This window comes from Malus sylvestris, chromosome 13 (assembly GCF_916048215.2).
Source record: "Malus sylvestris chromosome 13, drMalSylv7.2, whole genome shotgun sequence".
Lineage (NCBI taxonomy): Eukaryota > Viridiplantae > Streptophyta > Magnoliopsida > Rosales > Rosaceae > Malus > Malus sylvestris.
The window spans coordinates 25,367,585-25,381,606 of NC_062272.1; the positions used below are offsets into that span (position 1 = coordinate 25,367,585).

Genomic DNA, 14,022 nt, shown 5'->3' on the forward strand with positions numbered 1-14,022 from the left:
CATTGACTTAATGCTAAATTTGTATTAAGCTTGGTTTGCATTTGGCTGGTCTAAGCTCGGAGAGTAATAGAAACAAGCAAAGTTATGCTGGCTCGTTAAGAAGCAAGCAAAGCTTAGGTGTTTCTATGTTTGGCTCGTAAGCATCTTCAAGAGTCCTTTCAATTTTTTGTTAAATTAGCTAGCGAACAGTGTTGAAAAACTATTTTAGTTTGTTAGTTGAACTTAACATCTCTAACCACAGCAGGTTTAAGTATTATTTCTTAATTTTCAAAAGCCTAGGCATTAATCGAGATGGTGACTAGCTGCCTAGCGCCGTAGTGGTTATAATTGTTTCCATGTAATTCAAAAGTGATAGACAACAGGGCTGCTACGGTATTAGCAGAAGAGTGAGCAATTGTTCTCTAATGCAGGAATAGTACAGAATGTGTGAGCAATTGTTCTCTAATGTCAGCATCCGAGGGTTGTGCCATCAGCGTTCTAATGCTGTCTCACATCCTGCATTAGATAAACGCTCAAAGAGTGGATACAAAGATGGTGCAAACTATCAAAGAAAGATAGAAAGTAGATTAAAACTGGAGGACATTGTTTGGCCCCTTAGACGAGCAAAAATAAACCAAATACAGCCCTTTATCTTGCACTTGAAATACATTAGAATGCAAATATAAAACGAAGGAGAGTTTTATATATAGCACAGACATGCTCTCCACCATATCTAGAAATGTTTAACTAATTAGGCCTGCTTTTGATTTGTCTTTCTTTCTTCCTCTATCTCTCCTCATCACTTTGTTACTTTGTTGAACTCCGGCCCTTTCTTTCCCGGGTAGCGTTTGTTCTGGATTGTTACACTGTATAATGCTGCTGGATTGTGTCAATGTCCAGGCCCTTCAGTTTCACCACTGATTCCACATGTCCCTTGAGAGTGTGAAGCTCCCGAAGTCTACAACCACAAATTAACAAGATATTTGGTTTCAATAAACCGATGGCACGCAGGAAGATACTGTCAATTATAGGAAAATGTTTTCTTGCCAGAATATGTGACAAGTTATGTCAATATGTTGCTAGGCTGTCAATCTGGACTACCGAGCTAGTAGTACGGTCCAAATTTACAATATGGGAACATAACTTTCCAGATTGCTAACAAGAGAACATTACCCATCATTCATATAACTTTGAAAGTGATGTTATGTAACAGGAATTGAGAAACGAATTGTTTCCTGTAGGTAACATTTGAAATTCTGAATGGTAGCTTACCTTGCAACTTCGGCTCGTCTCTTGGCCTGCTCAGCAATCTCAGACAGCTCTCTGTAGCTGTTCTTGTCATGGAAGATACTAGAAGATTCCGGTGCTTGGAGACCGTGAAGTGTCCTTTGAGCATGAGCCCATTGAGCTTCTCTTTCTTCTTTTCCATAATCTTTCTTGGTGGTAAAGGCAGTCTGTTACAGTAGGATAAATAATTAGAAAACTTTGACTTCACCGATCAAAGTAAACGATTTCACCTTCTATTCGAAAGAACAAAGATTTACCTTGTTCTCTAGCAAGTTGAGCCACGCCTTTCCACTCAAGATATACCGAATGGCGAATTTCATAAAGTCTAGTGGGAAATAGAAGACAATGCTGTAAATCCAGATGACACCAGCCCATCCCCAACCAACTCCGTGTATTTTTGCGAAACTCCATTTGGCATATACTGCTAGCAAAGTTGCAACCTGAAGAAGGGTAATCTTCAGCCTTCTATAACTTGTATAAAAACTTGCTTATTTAATAGAGGATATAAGCGGCATTCTTCTTACCAGTTGCGCGATCATGAAGGCACTCATTAGAAGCATTCCAGGTCGTTCCATAAAGGAGAAGCCACGGGATCGAGTCACAAAAATGAGGGCCTGGCTCACAATACTCACTTGCAGGTACAAGGCAGCCATTAGTTCCTCAGGTTTCTCCCTTATGGATCTTACACCAAATGAGTCCTGCAAAATAATGAGCAGAAAATGCATATTGGAAACTGAACTTCATGAAAGTTTCTGAAAACAAATGATGGACAGAAAAGAGAAAAGCATAAGAAAGATCATCTTACAGAGAAGAAGTCGGTTTCTTTGATTAACCAGAAGAAGATAACAGTCATCAGTGCCAAGTAACCTCCAAGCACAATCCCAGTAGCAAAAATCTCTTTCAATTTCCAGCTATCAGGCAGGGGAGATGGCTTTACTCTATCCTTTGAGATTGTCATAATTGTGCCTTCAAAATTTACCGAGTGCATGGTGTCAGCAGTCACATAAATATATATCATATACTATTTGAAAGTTCGCTTCATAAAACTTACCATCGTTCAATATGGCAATAATCAAAACCATGAAGGGTGAGAAGTCGAACTTCCATATGAGAGCAATGAACATGAAACCGAACTGCAATGTTTTGCCAAATAAAAATAAAACAAATAAGATAAAGACTTGATTTGGGAGAGAAACCACAAATTGTTAAACCACCTCTATTTACTTACCACAATACGAATGGTGATAGAAACTGCATAGATCTGCAAAAGACAAAGAAAACAAAACAGGAGGAAAACGTTAGACTTTCCATCATAAACTGTTCGATCAGAGTGGTCTTTTGATGAGAAAGGCAGGAAAACTAACAGTGTAGTTCTTCATTCTCTGGAAAATAGCTCTACTGGTCAACACTGCACTAATGATGACACTCAATCCGGGTTCTGTAAGAACAATGTCGGAAGCACTTCGTGCAGCATCGGTAGCATCGGCAACAGCAATTCCGATATCTGCCTTCTTCAGTGCAGGGGCATCATTGACACCATCTCCAGTCATTCCACAAATGTGCTTTCTTTCCTGCAACTTCTTCACAATTTCGTATTTGTGCTCTACAAGAAGCAAGAAGATGTGTAAGAAAAAATCACTTTCCGTATTAGAAAACAGAGAAACCCTCTAATCAGTCCCTGCTCAAAAGTATTCACCTGGAAACACTCCAGCGAACCCGTCAGCCTTCTCAATTAACTCTTCAATAGGAAGGGCAGCGATGCTTGCATCCTTGTGTTGACCAAGTAAGGAAGCAGATGGGTACATGTTTGTTCCCATTCCAAGTCTCCGACCAGTTTCCTTGGCAATGGCAAGTTGATCGCCTGCAGACACAGAAACGGTGACAGCAAGTAAGCACAACCACACACAAAATAAGAATGAATCCATTAAAGTAGGTTGAATATTAACCGACTTACCAGTAATCATCTTAACATTTACACCAAGGTTAAGAGCCTGGCGGATGGTTTCTGCACTATCATGTCTTGGAGGGTCGAAAAGAGGCAACAATCCAACAAACTGCCATGGACCACCAGAACTTTCTTTTGTTTTCGCAGGCACTTCCTGTAAACATATACCAATCACAATGATAAGCGGGTGTTCTACTTCTTATAAAACTGAAAAAAATGCAAGATATACTAAAAACGTCAAGGTTGAGTATAAAACCTGTCTGGCAACAGCCAATGACCGAAGCCCACGTTCAGCATATTTGTCAATGATGGCAAAAGCCTTCTTCTTGAAATCTTCTTTGCAGAGGCAGAGGTCCAAAATCTAATTACAGAAATCAATTCATTAGTCTGTGAGTATGAACGCTTACCTTTCAATAATGTAATGCACCAGGTAACTATAGGAAAAACAGAAGTACCTGCTCAGGGGCACCTTTGCTTGCTCTATGCCAGTTTCCATCGGAATCAATGTAAGTCAAAGCAGTTCTCTTGTCGACGGGATTAAATGGTAAGAAGTGCACCTCTCTAATACCAGCTCGGGCCTGCGTATAAATGAATTCATTAAGATGAGCATATCCATTGAAAATTCCGTCCCAGAATTAATGAAGAACCAATTATAGGGCATACAAGAAAAGTTGGAAATGATTTATACCTCCTTTGGGTCGGCAAGCATTCCAACCATAGCAGCATCAATGGCATCCTGGTTTTCAGTTCTGGATGACCTTGCAGCTAGAAGAATGACATGATCTTTCTCCACACCCTTTGCAAACACCTCAATCAAGTTTTTATCGACACTAAGCTTGTTAAGAGTTAGTGTTCCTGTCTTATCACTGCAAAGTACATCCATACCCGCCATTTCCTCAATGGCAGTCATCCTCTTGGTGATGGCACCCTGCTGAGATAGCCTGTGAGAACCAATAGCCATTGTCACGGACAAGACAGTGGGCATGGCAATGGGAATGCCTCCAATCAAGAGCACCAAGAGATTGTCAATTCCATTCCTGTACTTGCGGTGCTGAATTGGGTACATGACTATGATCTCAATCACCATTCCAATGGCAATGGAACAGATACAGAAGTTCCCGATGGCAGTGAGCACCTTCTGGAAGTGTCCGACTTGGTTAGTGCTGTCCACAAGATGTGCAGCCTTCCCGAAGAAGGTATGGACACCGGTGGCAATAACAACAGCTTCAATTTCACCCTGCTTGCAAGTTGAACCGGAGAAAACCTCATCACCTGGATGCTTGGTCACTGGAAGTGATTCTCCTGTGAGGGCAGATTGATCAATCTTTAAAGGATCACCCTCGAGAAGACGAGCATCAGCTGGGACGATATCTCCCAATTTGATACTGATGATGTCCCCTGGAACCAAGATCGCAGCATCCTCCTCGCTCCATTTTCCATCTCTAAGCACCTACATATACATCGCCATCAAACACATAAGAATTATATTGTTGCCTCCAATTAGCGAGGTGCATGGTTGTGTGATAAGCGTCTGAGACTCATATCGACTGTCTGTTAAATCGATCTGTGCAACATAAACAACTGTGAGAAATTTATTGATTTTGTTATCGATTCGTGACACATGTCGCTAGGAGTGCCGATAGTAGAAATCTTATTATATTACCACATTCCCTACTAGCCTACATATGAGAATGGATTCTATTAACAAAACAAAAACGGTGATGTTTGCGCTACAAGAAAACAACATAAATAGACGCCATAAGAGTGGCACAAGATGAGGCGGCTCAAGCTTTTAGCCACCAATAATTTCGTATTTAATTATTAGGATTTGATAGTGCTTTTAGCCACCGCATCTTGTCTAGTGCAACTAATGTCAGTGACTATTCAAGCGGTTTTCTTGAACTGTTGAAAAGGCTCCTTAAAACTAAAGTTACTTACTTGAGTACAAAGCCACTGAAATCCAGGACCCTATTGAAATGTTTGATTTGGATTACCTTAGTCTTAGGAGCAAGACCAGCCATAAGAGCAGCAGCTGCATTTCCGGCATTGTTTTCTTCAATAAAACTGATGGTAGAGTTGATGACCAACAGGCAGAGAATACCGACAAAATCTTGCCAATCTGGCGGCTTCCCATCGCCGTTGGCCAGAGCAATTGCCATGATGGCTGCAGCTTCCATGACCCATGATAGAGGATTCCACATAAACCCCAGGAACTTGAGAAATTTGCTTTCCTGTTCATTGTAGCAGTAACAAATATTTAGATATTATGAACTAAACTATACCAAAAGCTAGTAAAAACAAAATTTAATGTATGCAATCGTTGTAGTAAAAGGAAAAATGTCTCTTGCACTCGCTCGCGCGGAGAAGCTAGTTATATTATTAGGAAAATGACCTTTTTCTCTTCTAGCTTGTTGGGACCAAAAATCTCTAGCCTTTGGGCTCCTTCCTCCGAGCTCAAGCCTTCTTTGGTACATTTCAACTGTTCAAACACTTCCTCGACCGGAATCCGCTCCTGTAAACCAACTCATTGTTAGGAAAGAAATACTTATAATGCTCACTATAATTTCAAGCATTCATACATACCACACACCACCTATAAAAACTATGATTTGGTTAAAATATTTAGTCAAATTAAATACAAATATTTTGTTCCGGTAAATTATTTGTACAAACTCGGATATTTGATCAGTAAATGTGATGCAATTCCAGTTTTCGCTTTCTTATATTTATATAAAGTAGCATACAATTCCAGCCAAATGATAACTGTTGCAAGTTGACAAATGAACTGTTGGCAAACTGTCGGGGAATCACATCTCAGTGAACATGTAACATGCATATAAAGTATAGCCAATTCATTTTTTATTTTTTTTTAATTTAAAGTATATAAGCCAGTTCATTTGCTTGACATTCTTTAAACCATAGGGCTTGAGGTCCACATGTGAGAGATTTCTATACATTACTAGATTAGTAGATCCCACAAAAATAAATGCATACTACAATTCAAATCAAGCCAGCTGCCAAAAATAATAATAATTGGAAAATAAAAGAAATAAGAGATATAAGGCAAACAAGTTTGAAGATATAGATTTTAGACAGAAATATGATTTTCCTGTACGCATTTTCTCTTTCTTCACACTTTTGCTACTCTCCTTTAATTTATTTTGTCCTTTATTTTATCCGAGAGAAAGGTTTTAATCTACCACAATTACTGTTTAAAGTGAATGACACACCACTTAAGTGACCAACTTATCCAATTACATATAATCCAATAGTAGTATTGAAAATTAGCCAATTAGTACTACGGTCCAGTGATATTCTTCATCACTAGTAATTTAGGGGTCTTAGGTTCAAATTCGCTTCGCCAAAAGTGAATTTGAATCAAATTATTGCTAGTTCATTGTGAGGCTAAACTCACACTCTGCCTCTTAGTGTAGATAATATCGTTTGTTAAAAAAAAAAATCCAATAGTAGTATTTCGTTCACGTAACCGTAAAAGCGGTAGAGTAGGACATTCTCTTTTATCACATCCAAATTCCAAATATAAATTCGCAAGGAGAGAAACGGTGAGAAGATATTATCTTATCTATCACATAGCATTCAAAATTTAACCTTGAAATCGAAATTGAATGGATTTTATTTTTGAATCAAATCTCAAAGGAAATCCTTTATTTTTCAAAAGTAACGTCAAGCATTTTATTGGGATGAAGATCCTCTCCAAATCCTCTTTGTTGGATCCTAAAAATTCTCACATTGTGACTGTTCATCGTACATTGTGCGATCAGTTTTCATTAAGTACTATTTATATTTAATTTTAAATAATAAAATTTAAAATGATTTCTGATCATACGATATATAATAAACGGTTACGATGTGAGCATCCTTAAGATCCTCACAATTTGAATCCAAATGGGATCCAAACCCCTTTTATTGGTTACAACTTGATGATTGCTGACCATGAATTTTGATTTTCAACGGTTACAATGACTCGAAAATCAAACCTCACCATTTTTTTTATATTTATCCAAATTCTGGCCCTCCTAGGGATGCTAGCCAATCACAAAAGCGTTGACCCACGCAGTTATAATATATTTCATTTTTATTTATTATATTAATAAAAATGAAAAAAGTGTTTGTGTTAGTTAATAAAGAGATTTTCCAGTACTTCTGAAATGAGCAAAAAATAAAATAAAATCTAATTATATTACAACATGGGATGTGCCAAACCCCCCTAAAAATCTCTTGTTAGGGGCACAACACAACTTTTCAAGGCAAGAGCGTGACTGGTGCGTGACCTGCACGCACCCAATACGAAAAACCCAAACGCTGGTGTAAACAACATAAAGTATCGAAAGGCAACTGAGGTACAAAAAGAGTTTAACTAGAAGTGTTGGTTTTGTAAGTGGTCTTCTACCACTATGATATAGATGCATGTCGTTCTTGCACCACAACGGGATGCGAATTCTGCTATCTCGAACTTTGTCGTCTTTCTAATCTAACGAATAATCTAACAGATCGGTAGTTTGACCAAAAAAATAAAAATGAGGTACAGAAAAATAAAATAAAAAAAGGGTGTTTTATAAATCCAATGGTGTCAGGAGAGAGGGTGGATGTGAGAGTTATCACAGGGGAAACGGTTTAAGATTTTTGAGATAAAAAAAAAAGAGAATTCCTCAAACAGGAAAAGCCCAAAGTACCACGGAAAAGTACTTCCAATCCCTAAAAGCAAACAAACACCGGTGCGAGAGAGAGAGAGAGAGTTAGAACAAACCGTATTGACATGGAACGTTTCTGTGATAAAAGAAGAAAAGAAATGATTTATATGGAATAAATTTAGTATCACTATGACGTTCTAGATCAATAGTTTCATTTTTACATAGCTATATTAATGGACACAGAAGTTACGTGTCAGTGAATCCGTTTTACAAAAAGTTAATCTCTTAAGCACGTAGCAGCGAATCCGTTTCACAAAAGGTATCAGATAACCAAAAACAAATGAAGGGAGAGTAGTTGCAGAAATGAATGAATCAATTTTGTAAGAACATGATAAAGTCAGATCTAAGCGTCAATCCAAAGCATACACAGCTAGAAAACTAGGAACATGCAACAAGTAAACTCACTTTGGTCTAAAGATTAAGCAAAAACCCAACTCATGAAAAAGTAAAAAACTAACACAAACAAAATCAAGAACCATATTTTCCTGAGAAAATGAGGAAGAAAAATATACCAGATCAACAGTCTCGTTCTTGATCTCCTCCAGGCTGATAGCCTTGCCCGTACTCCCCATCTTTTCACAAGTTTAAACCAGAACCTGAGCGATAAGCTTAATTAGCAACAATGGAGGAGGAGGAGGAGGAGGAGGAGGAGGAGGAGGAGGATGATACTAAAAGGGCATTTCTGAATCCCAAGAAAACAAAGGGGGAGACTGAAACTTGGGAACAAGTGCTTGTGGGAAAAGTGCTTGTGGCTGCCTCTATTTTTATACGTCTCCGAGGAAGGCCACCCCCTCCCCTCATGAGTCAGAATAAATTAATAATGTTTTGGGGGGTGGTTATGTAATGTCGCATTTGATCCCCGCCGTTTAACCCCGCCCCCAAGTGGACCCTCACCCTTGCTCTCGTATTATAGTACGACTTTTAATTCATCGTTTATGCTATGCAATTTCTCTACTTCTAGAAAATTAATAAATAAAGAGAATAAATTAAAATCAAATAAAGAGATTATTATCAACATTTCAAAATAATCATTGTGCACCGTCTTTTAAATATGCAATATTCAAATATTGAATCACTATGAAAATGCATCTTCAAGATTAGTCCTGCTTGTTAGGGTAACATCTTGCTCTCTTGCAAACTGAGTTTGAATCATCATCTCTTAACAAATAACATGTTTACTTATAGAGAACAAAATTTCGATGCATTAGGATGATTGACTTCGATATGTTTACTAAAACGTGAGTATTGTAATCATTTAAATTTTTAGATTCTCATGTGTTTGCTAACACTTATGATATAAAAGAAATGTATATTCAACCTTAAAATTCTTAATTCCAATACGTGAAAATTATGAATCATATTAACTAGGAGAGATTAGTTGATTCAAATCCTATTTATTTTTCTCGTTTACATGACCTCCCTTGTTTTCAAGTACATAAACATACCATTAGGTAGTTTAAAATATATTACCTCTATGTAATCTATATAATAATGATAAAAAAATTAAAGTTAAATAATACAAGATGATACTTCAAAATAATTTTCGCTCGCGTGCCACATTCAATTTGGTGTTATCAATTATGACATGTTTTTATTTTGAAATATTGTCATCTACTTATGTTGATGCACAAAACCGGAGGTCTTGGAACAACGTAAATTCGACCGTGAATCTGCATGAAATGTAAATAACACAAGATGTATCGTGGTTCACCCCAAGGTTTGGACTACGTCCACACTGATTATGTATTTATCTGAGGGAGAGATAGATCTGAGAGTGAGAGCTTTGAGAGGGGGTGAGATGGCCTAGGAATTGGCATCTTCCAATTGTGAAGGTGAGGGGTCCTTTTATAGAATAAGGACTCTTCACTTATTACATATTTTCCCTTTCCTTTATTACATATTTTCCTTTTCTTTTATTACATAATTATATTTAAATTCCCCGAGTATTTGTACGAGATATAAATACAAAACCTTAAATATGGTATAAACAACTTATATAATAACACGTGGAAACAAAATAATAACTCTTTCGTATAATAAATTTTCGCTCCACCTTAACATCAAAGTCTAATAATGTAATGTTATATCGAACGAAAATTATAATATAATAATATAATGTTATGTGAAAGAAAGTTATAACGTTATAAACACGTTTTATATCTTAGTATTTTAGACTGTTTTCTCTAATTACCGGTGACTTGTCGGTTGCTGCTGCTGCTGTGAGTGATGATGATTGTTTAATTGTTTTGTGATACGGATTGCCTTGGGGTTCTGACCCACCCCCTGCGAGGCTCACACACCCAATAAAATGGTCCATCCCAGTGCTTGCTGACATGTGAAGGATTTAACACCAATTGGAAATCTGCAATGGCAGTTTCTCTGCTTCTAACTCTGGGACGTGTACGTATATGGTGAAAGGTGAACTTGGGGTAGTAGTTGATCAAAGAGTTGGCTTGGGATTTGAGACGTGTGGGAAATATGGTTCTAATATATGTTTTCACAGTATCTTCAAAAGAGATGTTAAATTTTAAATATAAAATTTGAATTTGAGAGCCTATGTGGTATTTTGATATCTTTCAAAATTTTACTCTCCACTTGGTATATCAAATTAAATATTATTTTATTACACTATTTTCTTTTCTTTTTATTTTATTAAACTATTATTTTCTAGGTTTGGAATGAAGACTCCAGAGTCCCAACCCAACCCCACTCCTACACGCAGAGAAAGAGAGATAGAGCTCCCATTTCCTTCCCGAGACAAACGAAAGAGGTAAGCAGGCACACACTCAATTCTTACCCTCTGTTTTCAATTACGTATTCTTTGAATTTTCATCCAATTTTAAGTTAACCAAATATCAAATTCTTTTCCATTCATCCTGACGATATCTGGTCTGATCGATTCCCCTTTTTCATAAATACTTGCTTGGTTGCTGAGAAAAGCATAAGAAAAGTCATCAAACCAAAAAAGAAAAAGAGCTTAAGAAACTAAATTATGGATTGTTGACTTTCAACAGGGTTTTTGGAAATTAAACTTACAGCCTTTGAACTGTTTCAAGAATTTTTATTTTGAGGTATCCTTCAAGTATCCTCCTTTAATTTTTCTCTGTTCAGTTTGGTTGTCAAGAAAATTAAAGCGCCGCTGCCTCTTTCTTCGTCTCGCCTTTCTTTGACTCCTCGACGAACAGCTGAACCAGATTCCCGTCGTTGGGCTCGATCAACCTGTTTGAAATTCAGAGCCTTTGGCGGGTCATGGGCTTGGACCCGATATGGGTTGAGAGCTTGAGGACAGGGGCGAAATGGGCAGATGACGACTTGGGGAAAGAGTGAGAGGGGTAAGGGGTGTTGACGGAAAGGGTGGCCATGGATGCCATTGAAGGAGGTGAGAGAGGAGAGTTGCAGATCTGATAAAAAAATTAATAAAAAAATGTTAAACGTTGCTGTCAAATTTGATAGCAAAGGGGAAAGCTGTCATACCATGTCATGCCATATCAGATTTAGCTTTTTGATTGGAAAGCATTGCAACTGTCTTTTTTTACTGTTACTGTTGATTTGGACATTTTGACATCTCCTTTGGAGATGCTCTTAGTCATCTTATGGTTCCTTTTTTTTTTCGGAAAACATTAATTCATTAAAGAAAATAAATGTATAATTTGTGATGGTTGGATCTAAGGAACGAAAAAAATTTCTACATGGCATGAACAAGGAGTGGTACGCTATGTGTCATTATATAAGTGCAGAGAATTTTTATTTTTTTTCAAGTGTCCCTCTACTTGTATAATAACATCTGAGATTTATACTCATATTTCGGGCACATTGAAAAATCTCTCTTAAGAAACAAGGTTTGAGAGATTAAGCCCACCAAAATACTACAAACCCATTACATAGGAATTGAACAGATAAAAAAATAAACAAGTAACTGTAATAGTAATAGCAAAAGCAATAGGTCAAAAGTTGAAACAACCGGAAACCCTAATCCCCGTCAAAATAGAAGCCCTCTGCCACTTCTCTCATGCGACTGACCACCGAAGTAGCCATCATGTAGGTACCTAAACGAAGGTGAATTTGCAAAAGCAAGGCACAACCAAAACAACCCAAAAATGGCAGGCATACCAAAGCAAAAATCACATCTTAGAGTGTCTCACTTGACTGAGACATCTAAATCTGTACCGCCATCAACCGCACATGCTAGAAGAGAACCAAAATGGTATAGTAATCGAGAGGTGGAGAGGGCTAAGGGGATGTGTAAAATACCCTTACTATAACGCAAGTTGTAGAACCCTTTGCCCAAATTTTTTGGCATGTTGGTAGGGTAGTGGGTGGTGGTGTAACAATCTATATCAGATCCAGAGCTTTAAGATTTGATTTTTGGTTGTGGTAGAGGGAAGGTGGTGGGAATAAAGATGATAGAAATGGAATTAGATGCAAGTCTATGATGGGAATATGGAGGGCTGGGGTTGAGGGAAAGAGGCTTCAAGTTTGGGACTAGGGTTTGCATAAATTTAAACAAAGACAAGAAGACAACAGAAGAGGAAATAGGGCGATAGACGGCGACCATGCCGACGACTCTCAAAATGATAGCCGGAGTGAAGCCAAACCAAATTTTAAGGGGGGGGGGGAGCGAGGGAGGGAATCACACAAGAGAGGAAAACGCTCGCAAAAGGAGAGAGACCACCATGAAGGATAGAGGTTTCGAGGACTAACGGCGAGTAGAGCAAAAAGCATAATACAAATTATGGTTCCTTATAAAAGACCGTTTGATAATTATTTTTCATTTTTCAGTTTCAATTTTTAGTTTATATAATACAAATTGTAGTTCTTTATAAGAGATTGTTTGATAATTATTTTTTATTTTTCAATTTTAATTTTTTAGTTTATACGTTCATTCTTTATCTTTATTATTATTATTATTATATATTATTACAGGTGTTTCTGCAGATTGCAGTTTCAATCATCTATGACTCTAACCCCCATACTTAACATTAAAAGAGTAGATAAATTAGTGAAACGATCCAATTTATACAAATGAAATTGCTGAACTTTCGCGGGTACATAATACATTACAATATGACATGAGTGGCAACAACAGAAAAACAGAAGCATATGTATTTCCTCCTCCATCCACTTACAAGCGGGTCCCCTCATAACATGATGAGTGAAATACTATAAAACTAGTCGCACATGGTAGGTATAATTTTGTAAATATGCTACGTGCCATAAAATAAATAAAATATAATTTTTATTAAGTTTTAGAAGATTATAAAACAAGAGTATTATTTTGGTTTTTTTATTGTCACAAAATGAGATAATTTGACTTTAACTTGTTGGGACCCACAATAATCCAAAGTCGTCGCACCTTTGGCAGCTTAAACGAAAACACAGATCCTTATAATAACAATATCTTAAACAAAAAAACAACAATCTCAATAATAGAGGCGGAGGAGGATCCTCTCCTGAGCAGGAGATCAAGATCCTTAGGATCAAACAACATGGACCGTTGGATTTTAATCCAACGGTTATAATTATTATAACTTTTAGAGAGACCCTCTGTTTGTAGCTGTTAGATCAAAATTCAACGATCCATGTTGTTTCATCCCGAGGATCCTGATCTCCTGCTCAGGAGAGGATCCAAATCCATAATAGAGGCCATGGTTCTGACCATGTTGGACAGTGGACACTGTTATTTGCCATTTAGTAATATTTTTTTTACTTGTAAATAAGAGATTTTAAGTTTGATTTTTGTTAAAGAAAATTCAAATTACATTATTATTAATCTATTATAAGGTTAAGTTTACCCTATTTTTCTTAGTATAAATAATATCGATTATTAAAAAGAAAAAAAAAATAAAGAACCACTGCCATTTCGGCTAACAAATCCCCACCGTTGGAATTTCTTTTGATCTTTGGATGGGAGTTTGGGTTGTATTTCTAGTTGAGCGGACATTTTATGTGGACAAGGTTTCTGTTTTAAAAATTCCTGTCTAGTGCAGCCTAGGTGCTAGGTGGCTAGTTGCCGTTCTGATTAATTTTTAGGTATTTGAAAATTAAGAAAGTGCTTCTAGACTCACTTAGGCGTGCACCTAACTCGACTAGGCTTCTGCC

General features: G+C 37.2%; 1 protein-coding gene and 1 long non-coding RNA gene across 2 annotated transcripts; one reads left to right on the forward strand and one right to left on the reverse strand.

Annotated features, from left to right (window-relative positions):
* Window positions 1-532: 532 nt before the first annotated feature.
* Window positions 533-8,702, reverse strand: LOC126596767 (plasma membrane ATPase 4-like). The gene is made up of 16 exons (XM_050263431.1): window positions 8,436-8,702; window positions 5,604-5,723; window positions 5,206-5,442; window positions 3,900-4,661; window positions 3,667-3,789; window positions 3,468-3,572; window positions 3,221-3,365; window positions 2,963-3,127; window positions 2,631-2,869; window positions 2,495-2,527; window positions 2,318-2,399; window positions 2,072-2,232; window positions 1,791-1,964; window positions 1,524-1,706; window positions 1,252-1,433; window positions 533-937 (listed from the first exon to the last, which is right to left on the reverse strand). The coding sequence occupies exons 1-16, from the start codon at window positions 8,493-8,495 to the stop codon at window positions 841-843; spliced, it is 2,868 nt and encodes a 955-aa protein (XP_050119388.1). The 5' UTR covers window positions 8,496-8,702; the 3' UTR covers window positions 533-840.
* Window positions 8,703-10,164: 1,462 nt separating this feature from the next.
* LOC126596768 (uncharacterized) lies at window positions 10,165-11,611 on the forward strand. Its single transcript, XR_007614031.1, has 2 exons — window positions 10,165-10,323; window positions 10,595-11,611. It is a non-coding gene; the product is annotated as an uncharacterized LOC126596768 (long non-coding RNA).
* Window positions 11,612-14,022: the final 2,411 nt, after the last annotated feature.